Source organism: Dendropsophus ebraccatus, chromosome 7 (genome assembly GCF_027789765.1).
Source record: "Dendropsophus ebraccatus isolate aDenEbr1 chromosome 7, aDenEbr1.pat, whole genome shotgun sequence".
NCBI classification, from domain to species: Eukaryota; Metazoa; Chordata; class Amphibia; order Anura; family Hylidae; genus Dendropsophus; species Dendropsophus ebraccatus.
The window spans coordinates 91,778,123-91,795,440 of record NC_091460.1 but is presented as its reverse complement, the minus strand read 5'-3'; the positions used below and the strand labels follow the sequence as shown (position 1 = coordinate 91,795,440).

Below are 17,318 nucleotides of genomic sequence, written 5' to 3'. Positions count from 1 at the left end.
GACAAGCTGAATTTTTTCATAAAGTACGCTGCAAAAGCAGACAAAAATTAAATGTTTGGTGAAATTGAAAAAAAAAAAAAAAAAAAAAAAAAAAAAAAAAAAAAAAGACTTGTTATATATTTTCCTCAAGTTGTTACGATTACAACAATATGTAACATGTATAACTTTTATTTTATCTGATGGCTTTTAAAAAATTCAAACGATTGTTAACAAATACAGTGGTACCTTGGTTTAAGAGTAACTTGGATTAAGAGCGTTTTGCAAGAAGAGCTCACAGTTTTTCAAAATTGTGACTTGGTTTAAGAGCATTGCTTTGGTTTAAGAGCTCCTAGTACTGGGTGGAGGGCGGAGCGGGGGAGGGGCATGGTCTGCATAGTGGGGTCTACAGCCCTGTACTCTGACACAGGAAGTCTCTCTCACCTTCCATATCATAGCAGATCCACTTCAGGCTTACATCAGGGGATAGGACTGTGGAGGTAATGTCTTCATAGCTGTAACCCAGCCCCCTCTCCTACCGGACAGAGAGAGATGTATGTGTGCCCACATATGCCCTGCTCATTCCTTCATATTCCCTACAGTCTCTGTCAGCCCTTGTGTTTCCCATCCTCGCCATTATGAGGATCTGCAGTTCCATCCTGTATCTACAAATTGCTGCTGTGTTATCAGGCTTATATACTGTACATTATATTCCACATGCTGATTGCTTTACTGTACAGTAACTTATAATATTCAGCTTTTTCTAAATCTTTGTTTTATTAGTTTTACATGTTATTCAGAATTTAAAAAATTATTATTTTTGGGCTGTGGAACCAATTGTCTGCATTTCAGTGATTTCTTATGGGAAGTTTTGCTTTGGTTTAAGAGTGGATTTGGATTACAAACTCATTCCTGGAACCAATTATGCTCGTAATCCAAGGCACCACTGTATATGTTCCTTAAAAACACTATTACCGTGCTTATAGCGCTTTTATCCTTTGGTCTATGGGGCGATGTGTGGGGTGTCATTTTTTGCGCCATGATGTTTACTTTCTATCGATATCTTGATTGCGCATATTTGACTTTTTGATCACTTTTTATTACAATTTTTCTGGATTTGATGAGACTAAAAATGAGCAATTTTGCACTTTGGGATTTTTTTTGTGCTTACGCTGTTTACCGTGCGAGATCAGGAATGTGATATATTAATGTTTTGGGTGATTGTGCACGCGGCGATACCAAACATGTTTATTTATTTATAACATGGGAAAAGGGGGTGATTCAAACTTTTATTAGGGGAGGGGGGGGGTTTTCATTAATAATCACACTTTTTTTTTTTACACCTATACTAGAAGCCCCCCTGGGGGACTTCTAGAATAAGTACACTGATCTCTCATTGAGATCTATGCAGTATAGTTATACTGCATAGATCAATGAGATTGGCACTCAATTGCTTTCGGCTGCTGCAGACGAAAGCAATCAAGTGCCGAGCCGGGATCAGCGCCATTACGGCGCAGACCCCAGCCTGGTAAGGACAAGGGACGGGGCCAGTTTTCATTTTTGCGCTTTTGCTGTTTGCATATATGAGACTTTTTGATCACTTTATAAAAAGAAAATTTCTGTAAATGTAAACAAAAATTCAGTTTTTCACTTTGGCGGGTTTTTGCCCTTCCGCCGTTTACCGTGCGAAATCAGGAATGTAATCATTTAATAGTTCTGGCGATTATGCACGTGGCGATACCAAATATGTTTATTTTTTACTTAATTTACTTTTATTTATAAAATGAGAAAAGGGGGGTGATTTAAACTTTTATTAGGGAGGGGATTTTTATTAATAAAAACACGTTATTTTTTTTCACTAAGTACTTAGAAGCTCCCTGGGAGACTTCTCTACACGGCAGGCTCAGTACAAGGGATCTCCCCTTCGCCATCGAATTGCGGAGGGGAGGGGGGGGGGGGATGGGAGATCCCCCACTTGACACCAGGGACAGGGGGCACCACCACTATTCAAATGCAGCTGTCAGCTTTGGCAGCTGCATTTGAATAGTTAATTAGCCGGCAGCAGCAATTGGCCCGCGTCGGCTAATACCCCGGCGTGAGCCCTCTCTGCAGCCCGCGGTCCTGGTTGCTGTGTGTAGCCAGGGACCGCGGGCTGCAGAGAGGGCTCACGCCGGGAGCCCTCTCTGATCACCCTTAACGGCCGCATGACGGGTATAGCCGTCATGCGTCGTTAAGGGGTTAAAGAGAAATCTCAAGTAGCCCTATATACCCCAACAGTTCTGCACTGTTTATGGCAATTTAGGCTTATGCACATTAGAAATAACCTAAAAACATTGAACATCCTAAATACCTAATATCTAAAATGAGATGTCAGTTTAGAACTACAGAACTTTTAAACGTCATAAAGAGCTATAACTCTACATCTACCAATCTACTGAACCTTGTACCGGACACCCCCAAAAAGGGGACTTTCTACATCCTACCAAAAATACATAAAGAAGGTAATCCAGGGAGACCAATTATCTTTGGTATTGGGACACTAATGCTTCATTTACACAAAACAATAATTGGCCCGATCGTACAATTAACGATGTCGGAGTAAGGATTTTTTTTTTCATAACGGTCAGCGTTTAGAGGTTGCGATATATCGTACGGAAAATAGTTCTGCGATCGTTTTGCGATCGCTTAAGCCTATCTCACACATTGGTTAAATTGGCGAACGACTGTTTACACGGAACAATCTGTAAATTTTTTGCAAACGACGAACGACGATTTTGGAACATGTTGTAAGATCAAAATGAACGATTTCTCATTTGTCGTTTGACTGTTCGCAGCGTTTACACGTACGATTATCGTTCAAATTCGCACGATAATCGTAAACGCAGCATAACAGAAGCCACTTTTGGCTGGGTTGAAAATATTTTAAAGCCCTTGGTGAGGCAAACACCCAGTTATGTCCAGGACACCACCGACATTCTCTCCAAATTGTCAGCCCTGGGCCCACTACCACAGGACACAATATTGGCCACCATGGATGTAGAATCTCTGTACTCAAACATCCCTCGACTCCACAGCCCTGATCAAACCTCTAGCATATTTCCGGTACATAGATGATTTACTCATAATTTGGATAGCATCTGAAGAGGAACTACTTACCTTCCACAGAAACTTTAATAAATTCCATCCCACCATCAAACTCACACTCAGCTACTCAAAATCCAAAATCCATTTCCTGGACACAACTATATCTATAAAAAACAACACCATACAAACCTCAATCTACAAGAAACCTACAGGCAAACCAGCATACCTAAAATGGAACAGCTTTCATCCAAACCACACAAAAAAGTCCATAATCTATAGCCAAGCCCTCAGTTACATCAGGATTTGTTCTGATGATAAAGATAGAGAACAACACAGAGGTCCAATCTCGGCCAGAGATGTCAGCAGAGAGCACTGTCCGACTGAAAATAAAACAACATTTCCTGCAGGACATACAGAAGCTAATAAGTATGGTAAGATTTGAGATTTTTAATAGAAGTAAATTACAAATCTATATAACTTTCTGATATCATTTGATTTGAAAGAAAAAGATTTCCGCTGGATAACCCCTTTAACATGATCCCAATCATCTCATTTCTAGATTTAGTTTTACTTGGTGGTGGAACCTATACAATACACTAGGCATACCAGGATATTGTTAGAGTAGTCCTGTTGATGTTATGGTTTGTTATGATTATTGTTTCACATGAAATGTCATACCCCCAAAAATTGTCAAACCCTTTAATGACATTTGATGTAGCGATTTGTATGTCATTGCTTACTTTTATGTACATTAGACTAATAAAAACTGTTACAAAAGTATGTATGATGTATGTATAAAAAAAAATTATATATTTTAATGAAGCTATAAAATAAAACTTATATAACGTTATGAAAGCAATGCTAACAAAAATCTAAAAAAAAAAATAAAAAATTACTTTACAGCAATGTATTTTCTTGTTACCTGCAAGCTCGTAGGCCTCTTACTTTGGGGACATCACAGAATCTACCAGTAGGCTTCAAACCCATGGTTCCAACAACATAATCTCGAACATACTGTCTAGAGAGAAAAAACATTATTTTAACTAGCAGCAAAAGATGTAAAATCTGATACAAAAAGTACAAATGCACAAAAACAAAAACAAAAAAAAAAAAAGCTCATATTGTAAATACATACTGCAAGTGCAACACTGTTCAGAGCTTGTTTCTGAGCTCCACATGCAGACAAAGTCACAGGAAAAAATTAACCATAAATTTTACTGGATATTTAAAACGAATCTGTAGCCACATCAAAACTGTCATAACTACATAGTAGAGGTCCTTACGCCGTGTCCGATTCGGGGGTTGGCCTTCCTCTCAATGCCGGCATTTTGAAGGAAAACTACTTTTATTGCTGCTGTGCAGCAGGGCGTCAATCCAGAGTGGCGTAGAGCATTAGAGCGACCAAAAGTGCGCAATTTTCCACTTTTGGATTTTTTTACTCTTACGCCGTTTACTGTGCGCGATCAGGAATGTGATAAATTAATAGTTCGTGCGATTATGCACGCGGCGATAACAAACATGTTATTTATTTTTATTTATAACATGGGAAAAGGGGGGTAATTCAAACTTTTATTAGGGGAGGGGTTTTTTTTATTAATACTTTTTTTTTTTTTTTACACATATACTAGAAGCCCCCCTGGGGTTAGGGTTATTCCCCCTGGGGGACTTCTAGTATAAGTACACTGATCTCTCATTGAGATCTATGCAGTATAGTTATACTGCATAGATCAATGAGATAGGCACTGGATTGCTTTCGGCTGCTGCAGCTGAAAGGCACTGGATTGCTTTCGGCTGCTGCAGCTGAAAGCAATCGAGTGCCGAGCCGGGATCAGAGTCATTACGGCGCTGACCCCGGCCGGTGAGAGATGTGTGGATTGCTCCTCCGGGACAATGTCCCAGGGAGGCGATCCACCACACTAGACACCAGGGATCGGGCTGCATAAAGGATTCAGATGCAGCTGTCAACTTTGACAGCTGCATCTGATTTCTTAATTAGCGGGCACGGCGATCGGACCGTGCCCCCTAATTGCCACGGTCCCAGGCTACATGCGAGGTGGCCGCAGAGCATAAATATATGCCAATGGTCGTTAAGGGGTTAAACCAGTATGTGGGTGCGGTAAAGTCAGTGTCCATTTAAACCAGTGTGTGGGTGCAGTAACATAGTACGGTTGAAAAAAGGGACATGTCCATTAAGTTTAACCAAGGAGGGGATGGATGGAGGGAATGTGGATGGTTGACGGGTACATTTTATACATATGCATTTACGTTATTTTGGTCTAAGAACTTGTCTAGGCCTATTTTGGAGCCCTCTACTGTTTTTGCTGTCACCAGTAAAGGCGGCTTGTCGCCTCCGGAGATTGTACCTTTTCTCTCCAGGCGGAGGCAGTGCCTCCATGTCTTTTGAGGGGGTTTTACTGGAAGATCTTTTCCCCATATGTCTTGTAGAGGCCCATTTATATATTTAAATAAATTAATCCCCTTAAACGTCTCTTCTCAACAAATTTAACTCCCTTATTATATCCTTATAACTGCAATGCTTCATTCCCTGTCTTAGTTTAGTTGCGGCCTTTGTACCTTTTCCAGCTCTAGGGCATGCTTTCTATAAATTGGGTTCTACAACTGAACAGCATACTCCAGATGATGCCGCACCAAAGCTTTATAGAGCGGTAATATTATATCCCTGTCCAGAGAGTCCATGCCTGTTTTAACAAATTACAATATCTTGCTGGCCCTACAAGCAGCTGATTGACATTGTATGCTGTTCTGTAGTCTATTATCTACAAGTACACCCAGATGTGTCGCTGTAATTATAACTTTCAAAACGTAAATGAACAGTAGATGTGAAATAAAGCAAGTTTGCATTTAACATTTTATTATTTTTTTTGTTATCATGAGTACTTTGTTTTAGAGCACGATAAAAAAATTATTAATGTATATTGCAAAATTGCTTTACATCACATCTACTGTTGAGTTAAGGAAGACCTGACCTGAGCTAATTTGGCGCCGACCCTTTAAAGTGACTCAGTACCCAAAATCTGCCCCCCCCCAAACCACTTGTACCTTCGGATAGCTGCTTTTAATCCAAGATCTGTCCTGGGGTCCGTTCGGCAGGTGATGCAGTTATTGTCCTAAAAAACAACTTTTAAACTGACAGCCCCGTGCCCAAAGATTTTGTATGCATTAGGCTGGCACACCCTCTCTGTCCCTCATCATTAGGAATGGTCCAGGCAGATTGTCTCCTATTCCTCAGCTGTGTGAATACTGAACATGGGCTGGATCGTTAAGACACTGTGCAATGTTCAGACAGGAGAAAATGTTTCAGTGGCATTCCTAATTATGAAGAGTGACAGATCTTGGATTAAAAGCAGCTATCCGAAGGTACAAGTGGTTTGGGGGGGGGGGGGGGATCAGATTGTGGGTACAGAGTCGCTTTAAGAGTGACTTTAGCACCATTCCTTTATGAGCGACAGGCCCTTTGACAATGACATCCACATTCTATAATGGTATAGAAAATTGTTCCAATTGTGGAAAAGCAGGATTACTTACGGGTAATCTTGTTTTTGGGAGCCCATGACAGCACCCCTGGAGAGCACCTCCCACCGCAGGACAGGAAACCTGGGAACATAAAAGCTTGACACACCTCTCAGACCTCAGTTCAAACATAAGTACTCCAGCGGAGGTATATACAAAATTAATAAACAAATAACTTAAAATAACTTCTGGCTATCACAATATAAAGCGAATAACTTTAAGAATAGGGTAGGGTATTAATGAGGGGTGCTGTCATGGGCTCCCGAAAACCAGAATTACTTACGGTAATGATGTTTCCATAAGCCCATGACAGCACCCCTGGAGAGGACCTCCCACCGCTTGACAGGAAACCTGAGAAGATAAAAGCTGACACACCTCTCCACACCTTCAGTTCATATAAAAGTACTCCAGCGGAGCAAACATATCGTATGATATTATAGAAAAATAGAAGAAAAATAGAAAGAGAAACCCAAAAGGAAAAAGTAAGATCAATAGGGTGGGTATACCGGAGGGGTGCTGTCATGGGCTTATGGAAACATCATTACCGTAAGTAATTCTGGTTTTACCCAGACGCCCTATGACAGCACCCCTGGAGGATAAGCAAGTAAATATATACATTAGGGTGGGACAACAGCAGAAAGAACCTTGCGCCCAAAGGATAGGTCAGAAAGAGGATTCAGTTGGAGTCTATAGTGACGAAGAAAAGTGTGAGGAGAAGACCATGTTGCAGCCCTACAGATCTGATCTAGAGAGGCGTCTGCTTTCTCTGCCCAAGATGTGGCTACTGCCCTAGTGGAGTGTGCGGAAAAGTATGCAGGCGGGTCTTTCCCTTGAGAAGTATAGGCTAGTGAAATCGTATCCTTAATCCATCTACTAACAGTAGGTCTGGAAGCTAAAGTCCCTTTGTTCTTGCCTGAGAACTGAACTAGTAGGTTCTCTGATTTTCTAAAGTCCTTGGTAGACTTTAAGTAATGTATCAAGCATCTCCTGACATCTAAATTGTGAAAGTTCCTTTCTCTATCGTTTTTGGGTCTGTCACAAAAAGACGGGAGAATAATATTCTGTTTTTTATGGAATTCAGATACCACTTTAGGAAGAAAGGATGGAAGGGTCTTCATTGTTACTCTATCCTCCAGGATAATGGTGTGAGGAGGAAAGGCTGATAATGCCTGGAGTTCGCTAACTCTCCTAGCAGAAGTAATAGCTAAAAGAAAGGCGAGTTTAAGGGTTAGCATTTTTAATGATAAAGACTCTAATGGTTCAAATGGAGGTTTAGTTAAGGCCTCTAGGACTAGGTTTAGATCCCATGGGGGAATAGTGACTCTGACTGATGGATTTAATCTGACTGCCCCTGTGATGAATCTTTTAATTAGCAGGTTATCTGCTAGCTTATGGTTCAGGAATGTACTTAGGGCTGAAATCTGAACCTTGAGGGTGCTAGGTTTTAAATTTTTATCCAGCCCTGCCTGCAGGAAGCTAAGAATTAATGGGAGGTTAGGTTCCCCTAAGGGGTCTTGTTTTCCTTGAGAAAATTTTAAAAAGGCCCTCCATGTTCTTAAATAGATTGAAGAAGTGACTTCTTTCCTACTTGCAAGCATAGTATTTATGACATCGTCTGTGAGGCCCCTACCTCTGAGGATTAGCCTTTCAGCATCCATGCAGTCAAGTGCAAGTGTGGACAGACCGGGTGCTGTACTGGGCCCTGGGAGAGGAGATTCTTCTCTGGGAGAATCCATGGTTGGGCGACTGACAACTTCCTTAGCAGCGTGAACCAGGGCCTCTTTGGCCAAAACGGAGCTATGAGAATGACTTGAGCTCTGTCTTCTATGATCTTTCTCAGGACTCTGGGGATCAGGTTGAGAGGGGGAAAGGCATAAGCTATCTCTCCTTTCCAACTCTGAGAAAGTGCGTCTACTGCCGCTGGGCAGTCTCCTGGCCTGAGGGAGTAGAATCTTTTGACTTTCCTGTTGGCTCTGGTTGCAAATAAGTCTACTGTTGGAGGCATGAATCTGCTGATGATTTGTTGAAACACCTCCTCGCTGAGAGACCACTCTGATTGGGTTATTTTCACTCTGCTTAGAAAGTCCGCCTGGATGTTTTGGTCCCCCCTGAGATGAACCGCTGTTAGTGATAGTAGATGTTGTTCTGCGAACAGGAAAATTTGGGATGATAGTTGCAGGAGGGTCTTGCAGCGTGTCCCCCCTTGCTTGTTTATGTAAGAGACAGCTGTGGTGTTGTCTGAGTATACTAACACATCCTTTGAGGACACTAAAAGCACTAGGTCTTGTAGGGCTTGAAAGATTGCATACAGTTCTTTGAAATTGGAAGTCTGCTGTCTGAGATGAGGAGACCAACTGCCCTGGGTAAAGGTATTTTCCAGGTGTGCTCCCCAGCCCCAGGGGCTGGCGTCCGTTGTTAATCTCAGTTGTTGTGCAGGAGACCATCTTACCCCTCTCTCCAGATTTTTGGGATCCATCCACCAACGAAGACTTATCCTTGCTTTTGAAGATAAGTGGAAGGTGTTGTTTAACGTTTGCTGACTGCCATTCCATGCTTGAAGAATGTCCCATTGTAAGGCTCTGGTTCTGGATTGAGCCCAGAGAACTGATTGGATACATGATGTAAGTAGCCCCAACACCGACATTGCATGTTTTAACACCGGTTTGGGACAGAGAAAGAGTTCTTCTGCTCTCCTGATAACTACTTCTCTCTTTGGAGGAGGGAGAAGGGATAACTGTCTCTCTGAGTCCAATAGAGTGCCCAGAAACACACACTGCCTGGAGGGACATAGATTTGATTTCTTCAGGTTTATGTTCCACCCTAGTCTCCTGACAATTTCCGATACTAGCTGGATCTGGGCTTGAAGACGAGGGATTGAGTCTGCTATCAGCAGGAAGTCGTCCAGGTATGGTACTATGAGGATATCTTGTTTTCTGATATAAGATGCCATATCTGCCACAATCTTCGTGAAGGCTCTTGGCGCCTGAGATACTCCAAATGGCAGAGCTCTGTACTGGAGGGGAGTCCACTTTCCCGCTATACACACTGCCACTCTGAGAAATCTTTGATGTATCGGATGGATGGGAACATGATAGTATGCGTCCTCCAGATCTATTGACGCCATGACGCAGTGTGGGGATAACAAATTTATTGTGGACTCCAAGGTCTCCATACGGAATCTCTTGTATAGGAGGAACTTGTTGAGACCTCTTAGGTTTATGATGACTCAATAAAATCCCTGCTGGTGTTGTGATGGAGGGACTGGGATCAAAACATTCTTCTTGATCATAGACAAAACTTCTTCCTCTATAATCGTTTGTTTTGTCCGATCTGACAAGATTCTGGTGGGGAGGAATCTGTCTACTGGTGGGCTTCTGAACTCCAGAAGCAGACCAGAAGAAATTGTATTTAGGACCAAAGGACTGAGAGATATTTCCCTCCAGGCCTGGGCAAAAAAAGACAGGCGCCCCCCCACCTGCATCTCGTCACTGTTGAGGGGGTTTAGATTTATCATCTTTGGAGTTAAACAGGAAACCTCTGCCTTTCCCTGGCACTCTGAATTTCCTGTTGTCCTGGTTTGAACGAAAGGGTCTCCTGGACTGTCTTCTGCCACGAAAGGACTCCTGTTGTTTGGGGGGAGCTGGAAATTTCTTCTTGTCTGATGCCTTTTCCAAGAGAGAGTCTAGAACAGGACCAAATAATAATTCGCCATTACATGGAATACCACATAATTTTCCCTTTGCAGCTACATCCCCCTTCCATGCTTTGAGCCAGAGTGCTCTTCTTGCAGAATTAGACAGTGCCGCTGCCCTTGCTGACATCTTTATGGTGTCTGTAGAGGCGTCTGCCAGGAAGTCTACTGCTTTGGATATCACTGGTAAATCTTCCAGTACCTTAGTGGTATCTTGATCATTAGTTAATTGAGTCTTAAGTTTAGTCAACCACATTCGCAAAGGTCTTGCCACACAGGTTGCTGCGATACTGGTTCTTAATGCACCTGTAGCTGCTTCCCAAGTTCTCTTGGAAAAATAGTCAGACTTTCTGTCCATGGGATCAGAAAGAGACCCGAGATCATCAAAGGGAAGGCTATTCTTTCTTGCAATTTTCGCCACAGGTGCATCAATAGCCGGGGCTTTATTCCACGAGCTACATTCACCTTCCTCAAAGGGATATTTTCTTTTATAATACCGGGGAATGAAAAATTTCCGGTCTGGGTTCTGCCACTCGTTGTCAATTAATGCTTTAATACTTTTATGAATAGAGAAGGCATGCATCTTTCTGGGGGCTAACCCCTCATATAAAGCATCCTCAGGTGACACAGACACCTCTTCCTCCACTATATTTATCGAGGATCTGATTGCTTTAATAAGCTGTTCAGTGTCTTCTGTAGGACAGAGGGCTCTAGAAGTGGAAGGCTGCTCCTGATCATCATTAGAAGAAATTAAATGCACTTCTCCTTCCTCCTGATCCTCACTTGGAGCTATTGGAGGTTCGGAGGTTAATGAAAATACAGGAGCAATGAGTGGGGCTTCTGCAGCTGGTCTATCAAATCCTAGATTTCTTAGGGAAAGCTGCACTTCATCCCTGACCACTTGCTTTAAGTTATCAGCCAGGGAAGAGGCCTCCTGAGCCACCAACTTATCCACACAATATTGGCAAAGTGATCTGGAATAATCATCTGGTAGCAAATTTCCACATTCCCCACACTCTTTATGATGGTGTTTAGATGATCTCTTCCTATGTGATCTATCAGATGCCTATAAAGCAATAATGTAACGCCAAATTAGCAATATAAGACAAAAAAAGGAGGGAATACTCTCACCAACATGTCCCCTCGTCCCACCGGTACCGTGTCACGGTCCCTTGAAGACTTGGATGACCTCTCATGGCGTCCTTGATCCCTCCTGCCTGAACTTTCAGACATATTGTCGCAAGGCAGGTTGTTATCTCCGGATAACTGTAGGCTGGCTGGGTGAGTCCTCCTCCTGGACGCCTAGGAGTATGGAAGAAGTGCTGGAGTGCCCCTGGCCCTATAACCACCTGGACCGCCTCCTCCACAGCTGCTGGATGCGGCGTCCCAGCGTCTGACGTCATCCGCCAGCGCCGCGCACTGACGCATCACGACGGACGGGTACGCGGCGTCTGACGTCACGACGCGTGCGTACGCACGCACGTAATCACGTGACCCGGAAGTGCCGCAGCCATACCGCGGCATCTCGAGCATGGCGCAATGCGCCCCGTGAGCGGGCTGGTGGGACGGTCACGGCCTACCCGAACCACAGCCCCCGGAAGACCCCCACCCGGAAGCGGAGACCCCCCAGGAACCGCAGGAGCTCTCAGCACCCTCCAGGGATCTCGGACCCAGACTTATCCGGCTGCTGTCCGCAGACAGACTTCTGCCTCCAGGGAGCCCCACTATCTGAGATCTAGCCACGGGGGACCTGCAGCCACGAAGGTATGGAGTTTTCCTGTGCCATCTTCACCCAGGATGGGCTCTTCTGAGGCCTCCTATCCGCAGGACAGGAAACCTGAACTGAAGGTGTGGAGAGGTGTGTCAGCTTTTATCTTCTCAGGTTTCCTGTCAAGCGGTGGGAGGTCCTCTCCAGGGGTGCTGTCATAGGGCGTCTGGGTAAAACAAGATTACCCGTAAGTAATCCTGCTTTTACTCTAACGCCCATGACAGCACCCCTGGAGGACTAGAATAGGAGAACTTTTTAGGGGGGGGGGGGGGGGGGGGAGACCACGGCCGACAATACTTCGCAGGCCAAAGGCGAGATCGGTAACTGGTCTTAACTGAACTCTGTAATGTTTAAAGAAGGTGTGAGCCGATTTCTAGGTGGCCGCTCTGCAGATATGATCTAGTGTGGCCTCTGCCCTTTCTGCCCAAGATGTCGCCAGAGACCTAGTGGAATGCGCTGTAAAGAATGTAGGGGGGTCACTACCTGAACTAGAGTAAGCTAGGGCTATTGTCTGTTTAATCCATCTGCTGACTGTGGCCCTAGTAGCTGCTTTACCTCTATTGGGACCTGAGAACTGAAGTAATAGATTTTCAGCTGACCTGAACTCTCTAGTCTTATCTAGATATTTCAGCGAACACCTCCTGACATCAAGTGTGTGAAAAGTAGCCTCTTTCTGGTTCTTTGGATTATTACAAAAAGATGGTAAGATGATGTCCTGGCTCTTATGGAACTCTGATACAACTTTAGGCAAAAAGTTTGGCAGGGTCTTCATGATTACCCTATCCTCCAACACTTGAGTATAGGGGGGGGGATGGGCAGACAAGGCTTGAATTTCGCTCACTCTCCGTGCAGTCGTAATAGATAGAAGAAAAGTCATTTTGATAGTAAGCATTTTAATGGATAAGTCATCTATTGGTTCAAAGGGATCTGCTGTTAAGGCATTTAAGACCAAGTTCAAGTCCCACTGCGGCACCATCACTTTTTTAGGAGGATTGAGACGTGTGGCTGCTGTTATAAACCTTTTTACCAATGAATTCTCTGCTAGTTTGTAGTTTAGGAAAGAGCTTAATGCTGAAATCTGAACTTTTAAAAAGGTGCTAGGACTCAAGTTCATATCTAGCCCCGCCTGAAGAAAACTAAGTACCAGTGGGATGTTAGGCTCATTCAATGGGTCTTGTTTACCTTTAGAGAATTTTAAGAAGGCCTGCCAGACGCGAAAATAGATATTTGATGTGACGTCCTTCCTACTGGGCAACATTATTAAACAAATTTTGTTATCTGATCTGTATCTTGTATGGTTATGTTAGCTACAAACTTCTTGCTGAGATTTAGCATGTTGCCACTTACACACGGCATTCTTGCATGCATGATTGGATTTTTAGCCATGTGATTGTTTATTACTAGATGTTTGTCTATGTAAAGATCTGACGCCATCATGTTTCCGAACGTGGGTCAGGTAACCTATTTATACACACCTGCATGGTCAATCCCTAGCCATGATTAAGGGTACATGACGTACCGGAAACGCGTTGGAGTGGGTCTGAGAGAGCGCACTACATGTCTCCGTTGTTTTCTTGGATCACTTGAATAAAGCAAGTATATTGAAGCACTGCATCGCTGAGCCCAGGTGAATTCTTTTTACTCTTTCCTGTATTACCGGTTTCTTTACCTCTGGTAAGAAGGTCATCTGTACTGTGGAGTCTAGTAGATACCCCAGGAAGATGCAGCGAGGAGATGGAACGAGGTTGGATTTCTTTATATTGATGTTCCATCCTAACCATTTTATTATCTGGGATGCTTGGTCCAATTGATGGATCAGAGACTGTTCTGAGTCCGATATTAGGAGGAAGTCGTCCAAGTATGGGACGAGTACTATGTCCTTGGTCCTTATGAAGGCTGCCATATTTGCTACTATTTTTGTGAATACTCTCGGGGCCTGAGATACCCCAAAGGGAAGAGCTTTGTACTGAAAATGGGCCCAACGGCCCTTGATTTTTACCGCGAACCTTAGGAATTTCTGATGTGAGGGATGAATAGGCACATGGTAGTATGCATCCTGTAGGTCTATTGATGCCATCAGGCAGTGAGGAAATAGATGAATGGCAGATTTGAGAGTCTCCATGCGGAATTTTTTGTATTTTAGATGTAAGTTGAGTCCTTTCAAGTTGATAATTACACGGTATTAACCGTTTGGTTTTTTGACCAGAAAAAGAGGGGAATAGAATCCCCTCTCTTGTTGAGAAAGTGGAACAGGGATTATCACATTCTTCTCTATTAGAGAAAGAACTTCTTTCTCCAGAGCAGACTGTTTTTTCCCATCTGACATTAGTCTGGTGGGAAGGTACCTGTCCCCTGGGAGACTGTTGAACTCCAACAGAAGCCCCCAGTAAATGGTACTTAGGACCCAGGTACTAGAGGAAATTTCCCTCCAGGCTGGGGCAAAAAGGGACAGACGGCCCCCCACCGGACAAACGTCATTGGGAGTCTTTTGGTTTATCCCTGGAAGAGAAAAGAAATCCCTTCCCTTTTCCAGAGACCCTGAATCTTTTGTTGGAGTCCTGCCTTGGACGAAAGGGCCTCTTGTATGGTCTTTTGCCCTGGGATGTCTCTTGCGATTTAGGCTGGGCCGGGAATGCCTTTTCCAGAATGGAGTCTAGAAAAGGGCCAAAGAGATGTTCTCCGTCACAAGGGATGGCACAGAGCTTCCCCTTCAAAGCTACGTCACCTTTCCAGGATTTCAGCCAGACAGAGCGTCTGTACGAATTGGACAATGCCGATGCTCTGGCCGTTAATTTTAAGGAATCTACCGACGCATCTGCCAGAAAGTCGGCTGCTTTAGATAGGACAGGTAAGTCTTCTAGGATCTTGGCTGAGGCATTTTCACTGACTAGTTGAGTCTTCAGGTCCCCTAACCATAGTCCCAAGGAACGAGCTACGCAGGTAGATGCTATGTTTGTTCTTAGTGCCCCAGTAGTAGCCTCCCAGGTCTTACGATTAAAATGATCAGCTTTGCGATCCATAGGATCTGCTAAGGATCCCAGGTCCTCAAAGGGCAGACTGTTCTTTTTAGAATCTTTACTACAGGGGCATCTAATGCCGGGGCTTTATCCCACGCCTTAGAGTCATTTTCCTCAAAGGGGTACTTAAAGAAACGAGCGACAAAGAATTTCTTATCGGGATTTTCCCATTCTCTCTTGATTAGAACTTTTATGCTGGAATTCAGGGAGAAGGTACGCATTTGTTTTGGGGCCAGACCTTCATATAACGCGCCTTCCGCTGTCTTGGGCTGCCTAATCTCTTCCATATTAATGGAGGCTCGGATACCTTTAATTAGCTGTTCTGTGTCTTCAGCTGGGCATAAAGCCTTATTAGGAGTTGATTCCTCTTCCTCAGAGTGCGCTGCTTGCTCCACTTCCCCTTCTTCTAAATCTCTCCAGGAGACTATGGGCGCTGGCTCTGAAATATCCTGAGAGCCTGAAGGACCGTGGGCCTCTGCCTGGGGGGTTAGATTTAGCTGAGTTAGGGACGTATATATTTCTTCCCTTACAATTTTCTTAATGCTCTCTGCAAGGGCTTGCGATTCCTGTGCTACCAGGTGATCCACCCTTAACTCTCTTCTGCATTCCCCACATTCTCTGTAGCGATGCCGCTCCTTGCTATGGGATTTAGAGCGGTGTGGAGATTTCTAAAACATAAACAGCAAGAATCCCCTAATTAGTAACACAGAACAACCAACCAGGGAAATCTCACCCCCCCTATGGTCTTCACTGGTACCGGACTGGAAGGCCTGGAGCTTCTCTTATCGCTCCCTCTTTCACCACGATCATGGCGTACTTTATCCCCTCCTGAGGGTTCAGACATGCTGCAGGAGGTGTACCAGCAAAAATCCTTGAATTGGGTGTCGGCTGGTGGGAGTCTCGGTGCCTGTGGACGCTACAGGCTGCGGACACTGCACTCTGGCTTCTGGGGCTTTTTAAAAAGACGCCGTCCTGGGCGCCGCCGGAAGTGACGTTGCGCATGCGCACAACGGACGCCCGGGGAAACCGGAAGCCGACTCACCGCTGAAGCCAGCGTCTCCCCGCGAGTTGCGGACCCCGATGGAGCCACACTCCCCGCGGCCAGAGCCAGGTCAGATGTCCGGGGAGACTCACATCAGGCTTCCAGGCTGCTCCATCAGCGGAGTCTCATGCCTGCAGGGAGCCTGTTAAATATGATGTGTTTTACAATGAACAATATCTTGGTATAATATAATGTAAGTCATATATATATACTGCTGACCTCACCATAATAGCACAACACTATTCACTGTATAAAGGGATTGTAATACTGACATTATAATATCATATTCTATACTAAGTAAACGTGTATAAGTTGGAAATAGATTCATAAGTGTACACATCACTATTTATGATTCCATGACGTATGTAGGGTGGTAATGTCAGTACACAGCACGATAACTATACATCCATAAGTGGAAGCAGGTTATGCTGATGCATAGAGAAAGAGTTCTATATTTGTTATGGTCATATATGTGCAGACACACACACTCAATTATAATAAACACACCCACACATGACATTGACAGTGAGTCATGAACCCTATATAAGATGGTAGTCACCAAGATGGAGGTTAGGTTGGATCAGGGCTGTACAGAAGGTATGAGCCCTATGTCACAAGAAGGATCCAGAGCCTTCAAGGAGAAGGTTGTGATGTAAGCGTGAGGAATCCATGATGGAAGCGTGAAGGAAGGAATGTCCCCAGGATGCTTGAGTGAAGCAACAGCTGCCTGAAGCTCGTGACGATTTGTGTAACAAACCCTTCACTTCAAAGGACTCTTATATGAACTATGGACACTAGACACTAAGGGCTGTAAGACAGTTATCTGATATTCTTTTCTATTCATTTCTGTAACTTTCACTACTTTTAAAGAAGAAGCAATAAATCTCTATTTTATAAAGAAACCTCTCTGATGTCATCCTACTTCGGCGAGCCATAAACTACAGGTGCCAACGCCATTTTCTACAGAGCCGCACAGTGCGGATCGGCAGACGGGGGACCTGCGACTACCAGGTGTGCTTGCTTCTTTCTTCACTCCCACAGGAGCGTCTTCCCAGACCTCCCAACCGCTAGGACAGAAAACCTGAACTGAGGTCTGAGAGGTGTGTCAAGCTTTTATATTCCCAGGTTTCCTGTCCTGCGGTGGGAGGTGCTCTCCAGGGGTGCTGTCATGGGAATTAGGGTAAATCTGTATTTATGTCAGTGAGGCAA

At 44.1% G+C, this 17,318-nt stretch overlaps 1 protein-coding gene across 6 annotated transcripts in view; it reads right to left on the bottom strand.

Annotated features, from left to right (window-relative positions):
- SIRT6 (sirtuin 6) overlaps positions 1-17,318 on the bottom strand; it is a 65,410-nt gene that overhangs the window by 19,287 nt on the left and 28,805 nt on the right. For 4 of the 6 annotated variants that reach the window (XM_069977895.1, XM_069977897.1, XM_069977898.1 and 1 more), the window contains 2 exons: positions 6,607-6,690; positions 3,983-4,078 (listed from right to left, as the gene is read on the bottom strand). In XM_069977895.1, the coding sequence (XP_069833996.1) occupies positions 3,983-4,078; positions 6,607-6,690 (180 nt within the window). The remainder of the gene's footprint in view (positions 1-3,982; positions 4,079-6,606; positions 6,691-17,318) is intronic. The other 2 variants (XM_069977896.1, XM_069977900.1) reach the window with 2 other exon arrangements.